General features: G+C 42.2%; 3 protein-coding genes across 6 annotated transcripts; 1 reads left to right on the top strand and 2 right to left on the bottom strand.

The window, feature by feature from the left end:
* Window positions 1–73: 73 nt before the first annotated feature.
* Window positions 74–11,671, bottom strand: LOC307031542 (glycerol kinase). 3 transcript variants are annotated; one of them, XM_079668737.1, is made up of 21 exons: window positions 11,534–11,671; window positions 9,317–9,390; window positions 9,117–9,223; window positions 8,941–9,018; window positions 8,721–8,800; window positions 8,120–8,257; window positions 7,918–8,027; window positions 7,719–7,785; window positions 7,522–7,539; window positions 6,235–6,270; window positions 6,050–6,117; window positions 5,888–5,930; window positions 5,713–5,793; window positions 5,542–5,620; window positions 5,284–5,380; window positions 5,114–5,198; window positions 4,794–4,914; window positions 4,249–4,392; window positions 4,084–4,170; window positions 1,443–1,529; window positions 74–1,321 (listed from the first exon to the last, which is right to left on the bottom strand). In XM_079668737.1, exons 1-21 carry the CDS (start codon window positions 11,624–11,626, stop codon window positions 1,311–1,313), a joined length of 1,704 nt encoding a protein of 567 aa, XP_079524863.1. In that variant the 5' UTR covers window positions 11,627–11,671; the 3' UTR covers window positions 74–1,310. The 3 variants fall into 3 exon arrangements, with proteins under 3 accessions (XP_079524863.1, XP_079524865.1, XP_079524864.1); XM_079668739.1 differs by having other exon boundaries at window positions 1,443–1,519; XM_079668738.1 differs by lacking the exon at window positions 7,522–7,539.
* wbp4 (WW domain binding protein 4) lies at window positions 11,649–15,258 on the top strand. Of its 2 annotated transcripts, none has more exons than XM_079668750.1 (10): window positions 11,649–11,696; window positions 12,529–12,601; window positions 12,690–12,752; window positions 13,040–13,166; window positions 13,252–13,542; window positions 13,644–13,705; window positions 13,779–13,854; window positions 13,943–14,112; window positions 14,190–14,425; window positions 14,516–15,258. In XM_079668750.1, exons 4-10 carry the CDS (start codon window positions 13,055–13,057, stop codon window positions 14,724–14,726), a joined length of 1,158 nt encoding a protein of 385 aa, XP_079524876.1. In that variant the 5' UTR covers window positions 11,649–11,696; window positions 12,529–12,601; window positions 12,690–12,752; window positions 13,040–13,054; the 3' UTR covers window positions 14,727–15,258. The 2 variants fall into 2 exon arrangements, with proteins under 2 accessions (XP_079524876.1, XP_079524875.1); XM_079668749.1 differs by lacking the exon at window positions 11,649–11,696 and adding an exon at window positions 12,204–12,339.
* A 2,765-nt stretch (window positions 15,259–18,023) lies between these two features.
* mtrf1 (mitochondrial translational release factor 1) lies at window positions 18,024–20,802 on the bottom strand. The gene is made up of 9 exons (XM_079668744.1): window positions 20,264–20,802; window positions 19,811–19,908; window positions 19,649–19,730; window positions 19,455–19,562; window positions 19,132–19,304; window positions 18,900–19,017; window positions 18,684–18,820; window positions 18,501–18,599; window positions 18,024–18,392 (listed from the first exon to the last, which is right to left on the bottom strand). Exons 1-9 carry the CDS (start codon window positions 20,685–20,687, stop codon window positions 18,273–18,275), a joined length of 1,359 nt encoding a protein of 452 aa, XP_079524870.1. The 5' UTR covers window positions 20,688–20,802; the 3' UTR covers window positions 18,024–18,272.
* Window positions 20,803–20,849: the final 47 nt, after the last annotated feature.

The following is a 20,849-nucleotide window of genomic DNA, read 5'->3' as shown; positions in this document are numbered from 1 at the left end:
AATATGTATCAGGACTTGTTGCTATAATGATGTACCGCTACAAGCAGAGCGTAATGCATTATAGACATGGGTGTCATATCTTTTGTTTTTAATTCAATTTGCACAATATTCATATTTTCGTGACAATTACTCTTCCATAAAACCTGTTTCTCTACAGAACCACACATCGTTTCATTTCTTCTAACCCAGCAGTTCTTTTATTTCCTTTACAGTTCTGTGAATGAGTGGAAGGGAATGACACTGGCCAACTGTGCACACACATTTTCATTGTTCCATATGTAACAATTCATCATCACAATCAACAGTTTCACAGTTAAAAGGTCTTGGTTTCATACAATCTAGCATTTTAGGTCTGTCTCTAATTTGAAGTGATTTCAATTGTGTTTATATCCAAAAGAGTACTTTGTGTGCAGTTTTAGTTACACTTTTCAGTTATGCAAATAACCACATGAAGTATGGAGCAAGTACTATCAAGTACAACTTAGATCCCAAGAGAAGACAAACATGATGAAGGCTGGGCAACGGATTAATAGACGCCTCCGCCTCTTTAAGATTAACTCTTCAAACTATGACTAAGAGGCCTAGAATTTAAGTGTCTATGATTTAAAAAAAATCTCCTTTTAAATTGAAATACATTATTTAGGCGAAAATGCAATCCATTTGGAAGCAATTGACAGAAATATACACTCTGTTTCCATGTCTTCATAAATTCTTTTCCAACACATATCAAAAAAAGAATTAGCTTTTGCCCTCCATGGCATGTTTGCCCATTACACAACACATTTTTCCTGTTTAAAATGATTACAGTATGTACAGAAAAGTCACTTTTTCCCCAAAGAGAAACCTTGTCATTTCACCCGCTCACCTTTGTTTTCATTTCAATACCAACTGATAGAAAAATAATAACTTAGACTCTGTTAGTTCACACCTAACAAAAAAAATAAAATAAAGTGCGCTGCCACAACAAAGAAATAGCGTATGACACAGTGAGTTTCTCTTTGACGACAACCTGAAGTTCCTTACGGTGGAGTTTCTACATAAATAATTTCAGAAATTCATACCAGGTCAACAGATTGAAAAAAAGAGAATACTGCATGCACACTTCCGCTTAAATTAATCTCCAATGCACCCATGTGTGCTGTAGATAAAAACACATTTCCAGAAAAAATTATTGGGGGGAAATAATAAAGTTCAGTTAGTTATTCCAAACTATAGCCATCTTCCTGTAGTGCCTTTTTGGGAAAAGAAAGCACCCGAGAGTACAGGTGGTGGTCCAGATGGTTCCGCTTTGCTTAAATGCCCCCAGGAGCTTAGTTGTTACCTGATGAAAAAAAAGCATGAAGAAGATTTTAATTAAGATCTTTTACTCGTTTTCAACTGTATTCACCACATGTAACACCTGTGCACAGAGAACACAGAGAATGCTTCATGCACACACTGACCTGTGAGGTATTTGGCACCGACTAACATCAGAATGCTGCCGATGATGTAGAAGCCCAGGGGGACGCTGCTGAAGATGCTAGTTTCACCTTTTGGTCAACAGAAAAAGAAAAACCGTACCAATTGGTTATTGATTGATGAAGTCCTTTTTTCAAGATTTAGTTTTGAGGTACGTCCCAACCGAGTTTGTCTTTCAGCCAAGTCTGGCACAGATTTATTCACACAAAATCAATCATTTACAAATCATCAGGGGCCGTATTCACAAAGCATTTTATCTTACCACTAGGAGTGCTCCTAACTCGCGCTAAAACATTTTACGTAGGAGTTTTTTCTTAAAAGTTATTCACAAAGCCGCTGAGACCTACTCATACTAAGGATAAATCACTAAGAGTGAACTAAGAGTGACGCGCCGTTGCTATGGATGACGTCGATTCTCGTGCATCAGTTTAGAAGCGGTCAGTACGGTGATTGGTTGTTCAGAGCAGGCGGTCTCGCTGAAACTCATCCGCAACATCCCACAAACGAGCCCACTAAAACAAGGAAATAGCCTAGGCTAGAAATGTATTCCTATCAAATAGTTATGGACAGTGCAGTTAGCAGAATACACGCATGATGACACGTTTGTGCAGACCACGATAATGACGTTGTATATGCACGTTAAAGAGAGAGAGCAAACTTTAAAAATACGTAAATTGCATTAAATCAAGGAGGCAATTAAAAGTACCCTGCAAACTATTATCCAAAGAGCATATTTCCAGCACTTAAACACTTTCAATAACAGCCCATACTGCCGTTAAAGCCCCCCTATCATGATGAATGAAAACAATCTGCGTGTTGATGGAATGTACTTTCTTTCTATTGACGAACACGTCCTCATCTTTTGATGGCGCAATTATTTTTATGTGGTTCCCGTCAATAGCACCGACCACACCGGGCATACCTGCAATTGCCATGAAGTTGGCTTTGATCCTGTGTAGTTGTTGATTGTCCAAAGGAAACCGGATAAACTGTTGGATGATATGTGGTCTAGAGAGCGCGCTGATGGTTTGGTTTATGGCACGGCTGACTGATGGTTGCGATATTCCTAAATCGTCGGCATTGGAAAGTTGCATTTTCCCTGTTGCTAAATATCGTAGTGTTGCCAAACATTTTATTTCCGGACTAATCGGGTTATTCCTGTTAGTCGGGGATGTTATTGCATCCCGCACTAATTCCAGAACAAGTTTGATACCCTCACGATTTAGCCTATATCTCTTGATCAATTCACAGTCTTCCATTGTCTCCAAAACATTTCGTCTCGCAGCCATTTTCAGATTCTTTGTGAATAGGTCTTACTGAGTTAGGAGTCCTCTCGAGGACTTTTAAGCTCTCCTAAACTTAGGTGCTACTTTTAGGCCTAAAATACTTTGTGAACTGCTCTTAGTGAATACAATTAGGAGTCCTAAATTTAAGACTGACACGCCCATTATGCTTAGGAGTTTCTCCTAAATTCGCCAGTTAGGAGCTACTTTTAGCCCTAAGATCCTTTGTGAATACGGCCCCTGGTGTATTAGAAAGGTTGTGTACTTGCACGTTAGGCCTCACATGCTTTGCAAACTATAGAAAACTGTTTTAGAAAGGGGATCCAGTATGGACAGTAAGAAAGATAATAAGCTTTATAATAATCCTTCCTGTGGGGGAAACTTCTGTGTAGCAATGCTGGAGGAGTCACCGACTCAGGAAGGAGACACGGGGAGAGCTGGAGCTTTGATGTCAAACACCGATGGGTTTATTTAGGAGCTTCGGCCGGAGAATTCACAAAACAAGTCAAGTGTCTGGTTCTGACTTCACGGTAGAGTTGCTACGTCAATTCTGAAGCGCCTCTCTCTCGATAGACCTTTTAACTGGTTCAGAGAGAGTAATCAACATTCTTGGGCAGATAGACTAAACAGCTGGGGACACTGAATTACTTGCGTCTGATGCTTATGGCCTCGAAGATTTCACACCTTGGAGTCCACAAACCCCAAGAAGGAAGCGTTCTAGTGTACCCACAACAATAAACCATTTGTGACCGAGGGTTGCCCGGTCATGAACTGGTGACAACAACATATGGCTGAAGCAGCCCCTTCCTTAAGGGAGGTAACAGACGTCAGGGTTGGTCATAAACGGGCAAAAGGTGGATATCTATGAGAATTATTCCCCAACACTTCCAATGCACATATGCACATGCGATTATTGGATTGGATATTTGGAGAAATAGCTCAAATAACCCTCTCTTCCAAACATCCAAACTATCCCTATAAGATCCAAAATATCCTTAAGTATTCTGGTCCACTTCGAAGGTGAGCACTTAAGTTTTCTGATCATGGTTCTAAAAATATTTCTACTGACATGGGTCACAAGAGTGTGAATTTGGTTCCTTTTTAGGTTGGGCAATTTGGAGACAGTTCATATATCACATTATTTTCTACAACATACCATGATATCTAAATGCGAGATTGTAGGATTGACCATCGGTGCTTTAACAAAATATTTGCGACATAAAATTGTAATAATCAGGTTTGTTCGTATACTGACATTTATATTGGCCATATCAAAAATCTGAGCCAATTTCTGGTCTCATATAATGATATGGATACAATATTTATATATCGCCCAGCCCACCGTTTCCGTTGCCGACCGGCTCCGTGGTCTCCCAGTTCATGGATTTCTGAACCGCCTTCTTCCATCGAGCGTAGCGGAACTCGCTCTCTGCAGACATAAAAGACAAGCTTTTACATTTCAGCTCCTGGAGACGTGTGCTTCTCTCCGTGTGACAGAAGTCAGTACCTTCAGGGTTGATCTGAGGCTCGAACTTCTCCGAGGTGACTTCACTCAGGTCCTCTGGCTTCAGACTCCACACGCTCACCCCCTCGGCTGACCCCGCTGCCATGGCTGCGCCCAAAGCGGTGGTCTCAGGCATGGAGGGCTTCACTGCAAAGCACAATCAACACCATGTTTACGGGGAAGAGAAACAAGTTGATGCATCTTTATGGACATTTTCATGGGACAAACACAACCAATATATTGCATGTTGACCAAAACACGTACATTTCCAAAAGCTGCAATTTCTATTCATTTTCTAGTGTTTGTTATTCAGTGTGTCATCTATTCCACTTTATGCCAGCAGACGGTATTAATGCTCAGTGTAGCCCCATCACAGTTTGATGCAGGCTAGAAAAGGACTTTTATGTTGATAAAAATGTACTTTGTGCACCAAAACCTTTTGTCGTATGTCCACCGAAGTACTGCCAGAGTTTCTGAGTTTTCCGCACCCACGCAACAGTTTCCCGTTTAGCATCACCCTTTTGAAAAATATGATAAAAGGATCTTACCGACAGGGATGCAGAGGATGTCGGCCTGCAGCTGCATCAGCAGTTTGTTGGACGTCATCCCTCCGTCCACCTGGAGCTGGGTGAGGGGAATACCGCTGTCCTGGTTCATAGCGTCCAGGATCTTCAAAGAAAACAGAAAAACAGTTATTACACAAATACCTACATCTAAATTAAAACATATATACAAATCTAGCAAACTGATTACACACATACGAGTGTGTATTAGATGAGTTTGTTGAAATAGTTTTGGGAAATTGAGCACCAACATCAGTGTGAAAAGTGAAAAAGTGTGGAAACACAATATGCATTCATGTGCTTACCTCCCGTGTCTGGAAACACACAGCTTCCAGTGCAGCGAACGCCACGTGATACTTATTAGTGAACTGAGTCAACCCGCAGATGATCCTGTCAGAGAGTATCGAGTGAACACAGAGTAAGGACGGTGAAGGCTGTTAGACACTGATCTGAATTTGTGTCTTCTTCTTCTTACCCTCTTGCACTGGGCTCCCAGTACGGTGCGTAGAGGCCCGAAAAGGCAGGAACAAAGTAACAGCCGTAGGAAGTGCCGACTGACGCTGCAAACTGCTCTGCAGCGGGGGAAACACAAGCAGGAATACATTGCAATACATAGGCAGGTAAGATATCACCAACTTTGATCCTTAAATATAAAGATTCAAGCAATCAAAGATCAAGATACCCCTTTAAAACAATAAGATGTCATTATTGCTTGTCAAATGTCAGCACATACCGAGCTCTTCAGAGGATTTGATGATTCCCAGATTGTCCTGCAGCCAACGAACCACAGCGCCTGCAATGGCTACAGAGCCCTTGGAAAAAGCACCAGAATAACACTTAGTATAGAAAGTGAAAAGTATGATTTAGTAATGTCGTGAAAATGTGTGTATTTCAGATTCTGTACCTCCAGTGCGTAACACGCAGGTTGGTCGCGGCCAAGTTTGTAGGCCACAGTTGTCAGAAGGCCGTGTTCGGACATTACAGGCTACAAAAACAAAAACAAAGAGAGAAATGCCAGTGTGTGTCTGCGATATTTGAAGGGACGTGAACTGTTCAAATGTAAATCTGACGCATTGTACCTTAGCTCCAGTGTTTCGCAGGAGAAAGCAGCCAGTTCCATACCTGAAACACATCAGGAAGCAAACGTTCAGCAGGATTTATAATGCTAACAAAACATTTAAGAGAATATCTATAACATGAGTCTCGTCGTTTTTAGACATGTCAATGCAGAAATGACTCACGTGTTTTTCGCCTGCCCGTCCTGGAAACACATCTGTCCAACAAGCGCTGCTGACTGATCCCCTAAACACTGTTTTTAAAATCACATATAAACCCATCAGGTGGAACCTTTGAAAATAGCTCAAATACCTTTCAAGCATTAAAACTACATAGACAATATTGGAAAGGAAAACAGAGATGAACCTACCCCAGAGATGGGGATCCCTGAGAGGGCTCCAGATTTCTGCAAAAAAACAAAACATGTCTAATAAGGGAACTGTGTACGACACATTAAAAGAGCATTCCAAAATGTGTCGACATATATTTACTGTTTATTATGAAATGAATCGAACTAATTCAACGGAAACAAATCACTATGAGCTACATGCTGCAAAACTGAAAACAGAGGGACTCATTATTTGACTACAGGAAGCCAAATAACAAACACACACTACTGCTTTGTTTTTAACAGAAAGCATACTGTAACAGTGAGCGTGAATAGTAATTTACATTGAAATGTCTTCACTCCTACTCATGTTCTCATGAAGACAGAAAGATAAGGTTGGTGGAGTCAGCGTGTGCCAAAGAGTGAAGAGATTTGAGGACTTTGCAGAGGAAGATGGCCGGCCAATGGCATGCCACAGTAAGCAATGATAGGAGGGGGGGGGGGGGGCATCTAGTACATTTCCAATGCAGCGAACACGCATACCATAATATGTGTGTGTGTGTGTGTGTGTGTGTGTGTGTGTGTGTGTGTGTGAGGTTAAACTGGGTTCAAATTGAAGATAAAACTTGGTCGATCTTGTTTTTTGTAGACTCGTGTCTCTGCTGTCCATTTGGTTAAAGAGGCCCTATTATGCTGTAGTGTGTTATATAGGTTTGTGTGCATGTAAATGGTCTGCAAAGACTACAATCCCTGTGTTCCCTCCAGAGAGAGTTTCTCAAATATTCACTTTCATTCCTTAAGGATATTTGTCTTTTTAGCTCCCATAGGATCCATTATATTCCCTAATGTATATTTCATATTGAGAGCCTTGACTGCTGCATCTGGAGATATAAAAGAGATAAAAGCAGCAGAAATGCAGGCAGGAATACCAAAACAATAAGCATTACAAACAATAAAGCCTCATAGATCATTGGCAAAATAAGCAGCAGCAAATGTACCTGGTTAGTTAATAGTTAGTGACCCCAATGTGACCCGTTTAAACATTTACAATCGGCAATAAGGCAAACTAAGTTAACTTTGTAGCTAATAAATCATTAGCCTTTGTATGAATCTTGGAAATGCACTGTGTGATGGTGTGTGTGTGTGTGTGTGTGTGTGTGTGTGTGTGTGTGTGTGTGTGTGTGTGTGTGTGTGTGTGTGTGTGTGTGTGTGTGTGTGTGTGTGTGTGTGTGTGTGTGTGTGTGTGTGTGTGTGTGTGTGTGTGTGTGTGTGTGTGTGTGCTTTGGCCACGGAGAAGCGGGACGGGTTAAAATGGTGAGTATTACTTACCCGGCTAGAACATAATTTCTACCAGTGAGAGAAGAGAGACAATGGCTCACAAAAAATGCCTACAAATACTTTTTCAGACAACCTTTATGCATGACATGAGCTTAAATCTGTGGCCTGTTACATGAGACATGGTTCATTAAAACACCCATTATAGGGTAAATGTAAGTAGACTTGAATTTGTATTTATGTGTCCTTACCATGAGGCCATAGATTTCTGAAGAACTCCTCACTTTCGGCAAGATCTCCATGGGAATACCAAAATATCTGACGGAAATCAGAGGAAAGGCCAATGAATAACGAAGACAATTCTGCTTCTCTTACCATTTTCAGTGATATTCTTAAAATTGAAAAGGCAGTACAGTGGGATGTTAAGGCCATGGAAAGTAGGTGCCATACGTGCAGAGTTCTGGGTCCCAGTCCAGAGTGTGGATGTTAAACAGCATGGTTCTGCTGGCGTTGGTCACATCTGTGCAGTGGACGCCGCCAGACTTCCCACCAGTCAAACACTGTTGGAAATCCATTGGAAACACACTCCAATGGTCAGTTTTCCACCATCATCCCATATGTACATTTGAATGACATCCACACCGTTACCGACCCAGATGAGCCAGGAGTCCACGGTGCCGAACATAGCGCGATGTGACACCACGGCATCATGGACCTCGTCCACGTTGTCCATCAGCCAGCGAAGTTTCACCGCGCTGAAGTAGGTGCTGATTGGGAGCCCTGTTTTATGCTGCAGGGGGACAGAGACATACAGAACTGTTTTAATGCAGCTACCAAGAGTGGGAGCAGACTGTATGTGTCTTTAAATTGCAACAATGGTGCTTCAATTAATATCAAATGTGTAGGAATGAAAAAATCCTCAAGCTTCGTCCTCTTAAGATTTTCCTTCAGGCATTTTTTATTTCATTCTCAACGGAAAAAAGGGGGTGAAAATGAGCGTGTCACGTTTCCATCAATGCAGGGCTGGTGCCGGTAAATACCGTGACCACTGCAGAGTCATTTGTCCCGTGGAGTAATGTAGATGGTAACATTTTACTGATGACAAAAGCCAGATGTTAGCGGGTTATTGTCCACTGGGAGAGGGGCTTTAGAAAAGAGATATTAATGAAAAAGGCTCATTGTCCTTCTGTGCTCTCTAAAACCAACTGTTCCTGGTGCCCCGTCAATGGAAAATTAAAATATTAAGTGCTTACCTTTAAGTGGTTCTTATTCCTTCCTGGAGTTTTGTTGATTAGACGTTCGACTGTAGATTGAGTCCGCAGGTCCAACCAAACTGAACGAAAAACAACATTATTTCATAGCAGCAAAATATCTGTTAAAAAACTATACGATTGTGTCTGCGTACTCTTTAAAAAGGCACAGATTAGTGCTTATATAAATGGAAATAATAAATCAAATAACATTCAACTGTACCTATTGCATTGTAGAGGGGCTCCCCTGTCTCTTTGTCCCAAACAAGCGTGGTCTCTCTTTGGTTGGTCACTCCAATAGCTGCACAGATTCAAATAATTTCCACATTTTTAGATAATGAACGCCTTACTATGATATAAATGAAAAGGGCCTCATCGGTAACATGTGAGCTTGTGTACCTTTAATGTTTGAGATGTCTATGTTTAGCTGGGTGAGTTTTTCACACGTCCGCTCCATGCACTCGTAAACCGACTGCAGAATTTCTTTGGGGTCTTCCTCCACCCATCTGAAACAGATGGCAGTGTATCTCAATGAATAAGATTACATTTCCTAAATGTGTATGCATATTTTAGGAATTGTTTTGTATCGTTTCACAAACCCTTCTTTGGGGAAGCTCTGTTTGATTTCCACCTGATGATGGCTAAGGAGCTCTGCTGTTTTCGCATTAAACACCTTTGAAGAAAGAACATAGCTCTTTAATATGTATGCATGGTACAATTATATCAAAACAACACAATGAAATATCTACTTTTAGCAGAATTGTTTTTACTATGCATGCTTTTTGCACACAACAGCACAGTTGCAACTATGTCTAGGCAGTGTCATATTTTCACAGTATAGTAATCACTATACTGTGACCATTTGGTGTTAAAACACTAGGATTTAAGTTATTATAGTAGGACAACAAGAAGGAAATATAGCATTTTAAGTTGCGTTTGTGTGTTAAAATATTAAATAATAATAAGTAGGGATGCACCGAATATTCGGCCGCCAAAAATTATCGGCCGAAAATGGTTAAAAAGGCCCTTGCACCGAAAAAATATCACCGAATGTCAGAGAACAGGGTTACGTTGGTAAGCTAACGTGTTGTTGTGATGGCGTAATCAAAACGCGGCGACAAGCACGGGGCGCGACCATGCTCGCGGCTGGCTCACAGCCAACATGTCTGCCGCCTGGAGATATTTAAAAATATCAGAGAGAGAGGCGCGGATTGCGATTTGTAAAACTTGTTCAGCTGACATTTCTCGAGGAGGTGTAACTGTGAAGACTTTCACCACTTCGGGATTACTCCACCACTTGAAATCAAAACACCCGGACAAATATGCGGAGTATGATCAAATCACAAGCACTGACAGCGAGAGACTGTTCAGCGCTGCCTCTCATGTGCTTGATGGGAAGAGGAACAGACTAGATAAAGCAGAGAAGCTACTGTTCATTAAAAAGAACCTTCCACTTTTCCTTAATAAGTAGACAAGGCTGGCTTATCATAAGCTTATCTAGTTCTACATGTCTACTCTATACCCACTTTCCTGAACAATTTTCATTGTGAGTTATAATTCACCATCTCAGGTTATCATTAGGGGGAAATGACAGCAGCACAGTGTTCAATATATTGTACTTTCGGTATCTAAATGATGCAATGTTGTTTACATTGCTCATGAGGACAGACCACCTTATTTGCAGATTCTTGAAATTGTAATTTAATTTGTAATTGATTGTGGATTTTGTATCCAGTTTTCACTTTATGTATCTTTATACAATGTTTACTACTTTGCTTATGAGGACAGACAGCCTTATTTACAGATTCTTGAAATTCAATTGTAATTTCATTTGTAAATAGTTACATTCATGTGGATTTATCCAGTTTGCACATTTGTATGCATGCACTTATAGGTGCATTTGTTGTTGTTGAAGGCCTGGCTGTCACAGTCTTTATTTAGACTATTTTGTTGTAGGCCTCCTGGCCTAGATGTTTATGCAGTTTTAAAGCACCTTGGCTTTGTTCTGAATGCACTTTGTTGTAGTTATCCTACAGAGAAAATGCACTTGACTTGGAATTAATGTACTGTATGCATTCAAAAGTGCTGAATAAATGTTTTATGGACCCATAATAGTGATTATTATTTAAGTTAAGTTTTGCCATAATCATGTCTTTTTCCATAATCAGGTAGCTGAACAACATTGGTAAAAAATGTATACATTATATATATATATATATATATATATATATATATATATATATATATATATATATATATATATATATATTTCTATTAATCATTTTCGGCCTTTGGGCTTTCGGTTTTCGCCCAACTGTTTCCTATTTTCGGTATCGGTTTCGGCCAAGAATTTCCCATTCGGTGCACCCCTAATAATAAGTATATTTTTCATTCAAAGAATCTCCACCTTTCTGTGTAAAAAAGCTTAATTTGTATAATTACTATTAGTGCTTGAAGCTGTCAGATAAATGTAACATAGTAGAAGTATAATGTTTCCCTCTAAATGTAAAGACTTAAGTTAAGTACAAATATCAAAACATTTTCAGCACTTGAGCGAAATGTTGTTAGCCTTCATTCCACCTCTCTAAAGGGAGCACTTGAATGCAGCATTCATTCCACCTCTCTAAAGGGAGCACTTGAATGCAGAATTTTTAGTTAATTTGCAGCTCTTTATCCAGCAGTAGTGAAACAACACCAAACACTGACAACAACCGTCCCTGCAAGAGTACACGGTGGAAGACACACCACCCAAGGACACCGTTGACACCTTTATGAGCCAGACATTGAATGCAACACAGCTAGCTGGTTCGTCTTACCAAAAACCGAGTGGAGCTCGTGCCCTGGTCAATGGCAGCCACCAGCGGACCCATCGTTATCCGGTGTGAGGACGCAGCCATGGTACTGTTCATGGGCAGCCCCGGAGCTTTGCCAACGGACTAGATAGGAAACCGATTACCAACACCGGCAATGCTTCTCAGGGTAAACCAAAGAAGGGTGCTGTCGCAGGTTAACAACGTACACTTCGTTCTGGCGCTCAGAAATGACGCAACCAGTTGAGTCCTTGAATCAAGAGTGCAACTAACATTAGCACTTATCCAACACGTTTTCACCTAATAGCTAACAATGCGTTTAGATTACTGAGCAGATCTGATGATTTGTGAATATTACAAGGGTTTGTGATTCCACAACGACTATAGGAACATATTATTTGTCAAAATGGTAGTTCCCATACCGGGAGTCGAACCCGGGCCGCCTGGGTGAAAACCAGGAATCCTAACCGCTAGACCATATGGGACCGGTACGCAAATCTGGGCCATCTATTCACTATAAATCTATAATAAGAAAGTTACTATAATGATTTCTACTTCTTTATTGATCGTCTGCATACAAATATATGCCCCAATTATTTGTTAGGCAAAGGGTTTCTAATTGTTATAGTCGGTGAGATGTACAATTTGTTCAATTCATAAAAAAAGAACCTCGAGGGCTCGTCTCTACGGCAACTGGAGATGACATCATCAGAAACGGACTCTGTTGTTATTCATGAAATGTGGGAAGCTGTTGTCATGTTTGGTTCGTTTTAAATTATTTCGTCGTATTTTAACCACTAAAAACCTAAAATGTAAGTATGGGGATACATGAAATGTGTCTTTCTTTCAGTTAATGGTTTGTTGTATATAAGTAATACAATTATAATCAACCCTGGGCAGAAACTTAGCCGGCTAGCCGCGTTAGCTGTACAAAGCTAAAGGAAATGTACCTGTATTTCACAAATGTTTAGTTCCCTAATGATAGTTTGGTTCATTTTCAGGACGGAATACTGGAAATCACAACCAAGGAAATTCTGCCAGTACTGCAAGTGCTGGATTGCGGACAATAAGCCTGTGAGTATCCCAAAAGATGCAGAGCATGTTGCAGAGGGCAGTGTCCGATATACTATGCTCATTTGTCTCGCTTTGTTTTCCTCTGCAGAGCGTCGAGTTCCACGAAAGAGGGAAGAATCACAAAGAAAATGTGGCTGCAAAAATCACCGAGGTATTTACTTGTATACATATGTTTCCCTTTTCTGAAGAAACAATTTGAACACTCAACCTTTTTAGGAGTAATATGCTGATGAGTTGTAATTTAGTACATGGTAGAATCCGAATCAGCTGACCAACTGGGCTTTTAACATACTACACAGCCATGAAAAAACGTCTTGGCACCATCTTCAGGACTGGAAGGAGAGATAAAGTCCAGACATCACACTCTGTCTCTTATACTCGCTTCTTATTGGCGACTTTGATGCTGCCACTCAACTCACTGTATCTGTCCTGCTGCAGATTAAAAAGAAGAGCATGGACAATGCGAAGCAGGAGGAACGCATGTCTAAAGACTTTCAGAAAATGGAGGAGGCTGCGATGAAGGCGTATCAGGAAGATCTGAAGAGGATAGAAAAGGAGTCGGGAGGTAATTGCTTGGTATGCTATTGATATAATGTGCAACATACAGGCTTAATTACATTTAATTCTACATTCATGTGTTCTTGTTATAGGATCAGGTGTACCAGTCGAGACAACAACACAAGAGGAAACACCTCAGGTCATTAATCAAGCCAGATCTCTGGTGGGGCCCCAGGCAAGACCTAAAGTGGGACCCCAGGGTGGACCCCAGGGTGGACCTCAGGGTGGATACCAGTCCGGACCCCAGGGTGGACCTCAGTCCAAAAAACAGCAGAAGAAACAGAAAGCAAACCAGATGCCCAGAGGTCCAATGAGAGCGCAGGTCTGGGTTAAAGGACAGGCTGAGGATGGAAACGCTTACTATTACAACACAATAACAGGAGGTACACCAACATCAGCCTGTACACCAACACACTACCACAATATGTTATTGTTCAATCTACTTTTTCTAACTTGATTTTATGTTTGTTTTTTTTAACTACAGAATCTAGATGGGATAATCCAGAGTCTTTCCAGGGAGCAAACTCAGCCCCGGCACAGCCTGAAGTAAATAATTTTTAGTGTATTGATTTGGCTTGCTGATGACAAGCATTTATTTTGATATTGTGTTTTTCTTCAGAGATCTTCAGGGGGTCTTTGGACGGAAGCTGCCAGTCCCGAGGGTCACAAATATTACTACAACTCAGAAACCAGGGGTAAGCATTGGATCTAATATCAGTTTATTATTTTCCATTTCTTATTTCTATTGGGTGATCTACATGCTCCGCCTCCCTCACCTCACAGAGAGCAGCTGGGAGAAACCAGCGGGATTCACTTCAGGGAGTCAGGAGGAGGCCCCTCAGCCGGAGCCCCCGGGGGTAGAGGAGAGCTCCAGCGGGGCCCCAGCATCTCAGGAGCCTGGAGTCCCTGAAGAAGCCCTCCAGCAGCCCCAATACCCAAAGATCAACTTCAGGGTGAGAGGACAGTGAATGAGAATCAATAAAGAATATCACTTTTGAGAAAGTCCTCATGCTTTTTCTCCCTTTATCAGAAAAGGAAAGCAGAGGCCGATCCCTTAGAAAAGGAGGGACTAGATAAAGAGAGCGAGGATGCTTCTAAAGGTGAGGCTGAAGAGGAAGTGAAAAAAGAGGCGGATGTCCAAAGCACAGCAGCTGCACCTGAAGAGAAAAAAGAGGAGGCACCAGTGAAGATACAAATCAGAATAAGACAAAAATCTGCCAATCCTTATGGAGCATGGGAACGGATCAAGGAAGAGGTGGATCCATAGTAAGTGATGGCTGATTTAAGAAGCTGAATTCAATGCAGTTGGCAAACATGTGCTGCTAGATAATGGTTCCTTTTTCTTACCCTCTCCAGTTCCAAGGTGGACTTACAGCTTCCCAAGGTGGAGGGATACACTGCCAGCGCTCCAGCCTCTGGCCCGCCGCCGGAGCCAAAAACCAAGTTCAAGGAGCGCATCATCACTTCCCTCGGAGAGGAAGGAGGGTCTACTTCATTCAGGAAGAACAAGACACAGAACGGCAAATCAAGAAGCATCCGACAGAGAGAGGACGACGACGACGACTGACCGAAGAAAGCCGTCACGCAGGAGACTTTCACACAAACACAACTCTTCTTCATGCCTCTCTGAAACCTCACAACAGCAGACTCTCTGTCAGCTGCAACAGACAGGAACTTTAGACATTTTGAGTTGTTGTTTTTTAAATGTATTTAGAAGTCTTTTGTTTTGTCGAGGATGATGACCAATTGTAGGACACCTTGGAGTAACCTCAAAAGTCAAATGCTGTTTATTTCCATCTGCCTTTCTCTGTTTTATTTCATATTAAAGTGAATATCTTTGACTAATTAAGAATTCTACAGTCATCACCATGTACTTATTTTTAATCCACATAGTTAAATCAATCTAGAAAAATTGAAAATAATTGGTAGTTGCAGTCCTATTTTAAATCCTCCCTTGTTTTTCTACACAGAGCAAATCAAATATTTTTTTGTATTTTCCATATTTGTATTTTTTCATCATGTTGAAAGCTAGAAAGCAATTCTGTGGAACCATAATTGACTGTCATACTGAAAGAATAAAAATGATTAAAGACCGGTGACTACGTGTTTTGAAATGATTTTAACTGAATGGATGTAGACATTAAAAGATGTAACATGAGTAGAGAACATCCTGTAGGCTGCTGGTCAGCTGGCACACACACATGCAGGGCGGGAGAGTGTGTATTCAGCTGATAGATGGTGTTACCCCACCCTGCTGGCAGAGGACCATAAATACACACGGGTAAATGCTAAAAATAAAGTTATTTGTGGTGGAAAGTATTACAAATGAGATGTACTTATATATTATTTTCCTGCTACTTTATACTACATCAAATATATTGTTCTTTTTTTACTCCATTACATTTCTCTGACAGGTATAGTTCATATTGAAAAAGACATGAAAATGTACAGCTGATATGATTGGTGGATCTGGTCAATCGACAAATATGTTGATTGTGTTATTTAAAGGAAATATAGGTGACGATTTGGTGCTTTTCTATTTAAATGATTTTGCTTGATCTAAATCCATCTAATGCTTGAATATATACAGTAACATTAGAACAGTCACAGCGACATATTACTTTATTACTTTTAAGTACAATTTCCTGATTATGTGTGGGGGTGTGGAGCTTCTGTTCAACCTGAGCCTGAAGCAAGGGAGGGTACCACAACTGTGGAAGACGTCCTGTGTGGTACCTGTGCCAAAGACCCCTCACCCCAAGGAATTCAACAGCTACCGGCCGGTGGCGCTGACATCACAGCTGATGAAGACCCTGGAGAGGCTGGTCCTTGGACACCCCCGTACCCTTGTGAGACCATCAATGGACCCGCTGCAAGTCGCCTATCAGCCTGCCATCGGGGTGGATGACGCTGTCATCTACCTGCTGCAGAGGTCCCTCTCCCACCTGGAGAAGCCTGGGGGGGGGGGGGGACTGTGAGGATGGTGTTTAAGGCACTGGAGAAATCAAAGAACATGATCCTCACAGTCCCCCCCCCCCCAGGCTTCTCCAGGTGGGAGAGGGACCTCTGCCGCAGGTAGATGACAGCGTCATCCACCCCCGCTCCTGGGGGACAAGCTGCAGCTCTCGGGGGTGGATCACCACCTCACCCCCTGGATCCTGGACTACCTCACCAACCGCCCACAGTACGTGAGGACCAGGGAGTGTCAATCAGACACCATCATCAGCAGTACGGGGGCCCTCCAGGGGACGGTGCTGGCACCGTTTCTCTTCACCCTCTACACTGCAGACTTCACCCACAACACTGCAACCTGTCACCTGCAGAAGATCTCTGACGACTCCGCCATCGTTGGCCTCATCACCAACGAGGACGACAGGGAGTACATGGAGCTGGCAGGACTTCACCTTCTGGTGCCAGAGGAACCACCTCCAGAGGAACCACCTCCAGAGGAACCACCTCCAGAGGAACCTCCCCCAGAGGAACCACCTCCAGAGAAACCACCTCCAGAGGAACCTCCTCCAGAGGAACCTCCTCCAGAGGAACCACCTCCAGAGGAACCACCTCCAGAGGAACCTCCTCCAGAGGAACCACCTCCAGAGGAACCTCCTCAAGAGGAACCACCTCCAGAGGAACCACCTCCAGAGGAACCACGTTCAGCTGAATGCAGCGAAGACCAAGGAGCTGATGGTGGATTTCAGACGGCGCCAACACTCCCCCCCGACACCAGTGAACATCCAGGGAGAAGACATTGAGATTGTGAAATCTTACAAATACCTGGGTGTTCATCTGAACAATAAACTGGACTGGACTGATAATTCTGCTGCTCTGTACAAGAAGGGACAGAGCCGACTCTTTCTGCTGAGGAGACTGAGGTCTTTGGGGGTGCAGGGGGCCCTCCTTCAGACCTTCTTTGACTCTGTTGTGGCATCAGCCATTTTCTATGGTGTGGCCTGCTGGGGCTGCAGCATCTCAGCTGCTGACAGGAAGAGACTGAACAGACTGGTAAAGAAGGCCAGCTCTGTCCTGGGGAGTCCTCTGGACACTGTGGAGGTGGTGGGAGACAGGAGAATGGCAGACAAGCTGTCCTCCCTGCTGGACAATGTGTCCCACCCCCTCCAGGACACCCTGTCCTCACTGTGCAGCACCTTCAGCGACAGGCTGCTGCACCCCACCTGTCACACGGAGAGATACCGCAGGTCCTTCCTTCCTGCAGCAGTCAGACTTTACAACAAGCACTGCCCCTAGTAGACCCTCCTACACACACCACAACACAGACTATAACACCCCTAGCTGCTAAATACAAACTAACTTTGTACTATATGTGCAATATATATAAGCCGTTAATAACTGTAATTTATACCTGGCTGCTAAACCCTTGTTACTGTTACAAGGTATGTATCTTGTATTTTGTAGATTGTGTAACTTGCTGCTGTTAAATACCGTCAAACTATGTGCAATATATGCTTTATGTGCAATATATACTTTATATACATATGCCATCTTTAATAGCTGTAATATATACCGGGCGGCTAAATCCTAAGAACTGCTACAGGATTTGATTTGTAGATTTGATTTGTTTTTTATCTGTATTTTTGAAAATTATCTAACTTTTAAGCATATTGTTTATTATATTACAACTTAGTACTTTTTTAACGCATGTAAGATATGCAACACTAAGCTGTCTGTGGCTCTTTCCTGCTGTAACGCTGCACATCTCCCCTCTGTGGGACTGATAAAGGTATTCTGATTCTGATTATACTTCCATTCTTTAACTCAAATAACATTTTCAGGCATTTTTGAATTGAGTATTTTCACACTGCGGCATTAGCACTTTGACTAAAGTAAAGGATCTGAATGCCACCACTTCATACACTATATTTTTATTATAAAAAACATTTCCAGTATATATGTGCAGCTCTTAGCTACTAATAACTTACTACGTTAATAAGCAAATGCATTTACATTTCAAGTATTGATCATTTATAAAAATATATATTCTTCAGTTCGTCTTCCTTCACATCATTTGAAATGTGACATTCATATAGATATTCTGTCAGCCCTGATGTGCAGTCACAGTACTTGTTGAGTATATTTGACTTCAGTGTGCAGTCTGTCAGGACTCTGGTGCTTTCACTCCGCGGCTCTCCACCACCTCCAGCACAGCCTCCCTCTCTGCATGCTCATGCACGTCAGAGATCAGATCCTCCAGCTCCTCGCCTCCTCTCATGAACTCCTACAGCGTGGAGCGAAACACATTCAACTTCCAGGAAATAAAGCATGATACAATAAATATTCAAAAAGAAAGTGTGCTGGTTTCTTATGATTGCGGACACTCCCTCACCTTAATGTCTCTCGTAACATACCCACTCCTGTGGTCTGTGACGCGATCCTGGCTGAAGTTGTAGGTTCGAATCCTCTCTGACTGAGAGCGTGTGCCCACCTGTAGTGAATGGGGGCAAACAGACGTTAAAAAGATTTCTGAATATTATATTTGTGTTCCTTGTCAAATTGGGAGTTCACTTACCTGCTGCTTTCGTGCCGTGTGCCTCTGCTCAGTGTCTTTACCCGTCATGCCCTGGTAGAGCCGGGCCCGCAGCATGCGCATGGCAAGGTCTCTGTTCTTCAGCTGAGAGCGGGTCTGCTGGCACTCAGCTGTTACACCTGTTGGTAAGCAAGAGAATAAACGATCAGCTGTGATGTTGATACGACAGGAGAGCTGAAATACTCTTGCATGTTTTACCGGTGGGAAGATGAACGATGCGCACTGCGCTGTCTGTTGTATTGACGCTCTGGCCCCCAGCGCCCCGAGATCTGAACGTGTCGATGCGAAGGTCCTTCTGTTCAATGTGCACGTAAAACTGTGAACACGGGAGACACAAATAGAGAGGCATGTAGAACAATTTCATGTAATAACTTCCGGAAAATTCCATAACATTTCCCTTTTTTGTGATATCAAGCAGAGAGTAGAGTACCTCCACTGGCTGAGGCAGGATGATGACAGTCATGGTTCCCGTGTGGATACGCTGCATCCTGGAGGAGAGGCCCACCTCTGGGATCCTCTGCACCCGGTGTGTCCCCCCTTCATGCTTCACATGTCTGTACACATTCTCCCCCGCTATTCTCATGGCTGCATGGTGGAGGCCACCTGAGAGACACAGTCTAAATGATTAAACGAAAAATGATATCGACAGACGATGTTGGCGATATGAAGCAGAATATACAACATTAAGGATAGCAGTTCAAGCTTCATTTGACTAGATGATTAAATAGTTATACAAACAAAAATGTGACTTACCCATCTCAGCAGTTGTGTAGTTCAAAACGTCAAATTCCCAATTCTTGTAAGAGGCAAAGCCCTGGTACATGTCAAACATTTCCCTTGTGAACTGCTGACAGATGTCCCCTGAAATCACATCAACGGATATTAACATAACAAGCTGGATGTTATTTGACATCTTTATTTGATACATAGTGAAGATTCTTTCGTACCTCCTGTTGTCCGTCCTGATACAACCTCCATCACAACATTACTGGAATCCAGAGGGTCGACAGGAACAAGAGCCGAGATTAGCTGGAGAGAAAGAATATCATGTTATTAACTGTTCTATAACACATTTTCACACATGTCTGATCGTGCCCTTGTGTTCTCACATCTTTTCTTAAGGCCAAAATCTTGTGTGAGATTTGCGCTTCCTCGTCTTTCAACAGCTGGGTCAACTGTTCATCTTCATCTTTGGTACCTGCTGAACCTGAACAAAGCAATGCAGAAATGTCAGATATGTTCATCCCAACTGCATTAACTACCTGAAATACACAATGAATGTTCTGACAAAATAATAAAATACATTAGGAGATATTTTGTAATAGAATATTGACCCTTAGTTCTTATTTATAGACAGCAATACATATTGTTTACTTGAAAGACATTCTGAAAGAACCTTATATTCTTAGTTGCAAGACTTTGTCAGACTTTAAATGGACTCCTACACAACCTAAGAAAAATATATAAAGGATCAATGTGGCACTAAATTGTGAGTTTATTAGTTATAGCATGTAGCTACATGTTGATAATTGTTTCTGACATAAATATAAGAAAATACTCACTATGCAGGAGTGAAAGGATTTCCTCCAGGTCTTTCAAGGCTTGTTGAATACTCTCAAACACATTTGCCAGAGGCAGCAGCTCCTTCTGCCTCTTAATGAGTATTTTCCTCTCTGATTCACTGAGTTGTGCATGCTGTATCTTTTTACTGGAGTCCCTGTACTCCTTCATGAGCTGCTGGAGAAACCTCTGAACAGACTCAGTCTTGTACAAGTCCCCAAAATCAATATGAGAGAGGCGTTTTGGTGCTACTGTGCCCCAGTGTTGTTGCACCTGTGTGATGTTAGCATATTCCAGACTGGTGTGTCCTGTAAGTGTCCTCCAGCCTGCTCTTCTTCCTGTGCTGCTGTAGAATACACGGCTACACAAAGAGCATAGTCGAGGCAAGCAATTTACGAGCATTTGACTACTTTTAAAAAGGGCCATTCATAAAGCAGAACAATATTCCCATGTGTTGTTCTAGTGTTAGCAACAACTGTCATTTCCACTGTAGCTAGCTGTAGAGACCGGATGTAGCTTTGGAAACGTAACCAGGTCGAGCAGAGGTGACCTCTGGGAACTGTAGTTTTATTGTTTACGCAGTTAGTT

This window comes from Notothenia rossii (assembly GCF_949606895.1).
Source record: "Notothenia rossii genome assembly, chromosome: 3".
In the NCBI taxonomy this organism is placed as follows: domain Eukaryota; kingdom Metazoa; phylum Chordata; class Actinopteri; order Perciformes; family Nototheniidae; genus Notothenia; species Notothenia rossii.
This window is presented reverse-complemented; position numbering and strand designations above follow the sequence as displayed.

Excerpts from the sequence above, each read along its gene's own strand:
- LOC307031542 (XM_079668737.1), bottom strand. The coding sequence starts at position 11,626 with ATGAACAGTACCATGGCTGCGTCCTCACACCGGATAACGATGGGTCCG. Across the intron at positions 5,931-6,049 it reads GACGGGCAGGCGAAAAACAC|GTATGGAACTGGCTGCTTTC; the intron begins GTGAGTCATTTC and ends GATGTGTTTCAG. Across the intron at positions 4,393-4,793 it reads CATCCTCTGCATCCCTGTCG|TGAAGCCCTCCATGCCTGAG; the intron begins GTAAGATCCTTT and ends TGTGCTTTGCAG.
- wbp4 (XM_079668749.1), top strand. Across the intron at positions 13,855-13,942 it reads CTACAACTCAGAAACCAGGG|AGAGCAGCTGGGAGAAACCA; the intron begins GTAAGCATTGGA and ends CTCACCTCACAG. Across the intron at positions 14,426-14,515 it reads AAGGAAGAGGTGGATCCATA|TTCCAAGGTGGACTTACAGC; the intron begins GTAAGTGATGGC and ends TACCCTCTCCAG.
- mtrf1 (XM_079668744.1), bottom strand. The coding sequence starts at position 20,687 with ATGGCCCTTTTTAAAAGTAGTCAAATGCTCGTAAATTGCTTGCCTCGA. Across the intron at positions 19,563-19,648 it reads ATCAGGACGGACAACAGGAG|GGGACATCTGTCAGCAGTTC; the intron begins GTACGAAAGAAT and ends ATGTGATTTCAG. Across the intron at positions 19,018-19,131 it reads TCCTGCCTCAGCCAGTGGAG|TTTTACGTGCACATTGAACA; the intron begins GTACTCTACTCT and ends CCGTGTTCACAG.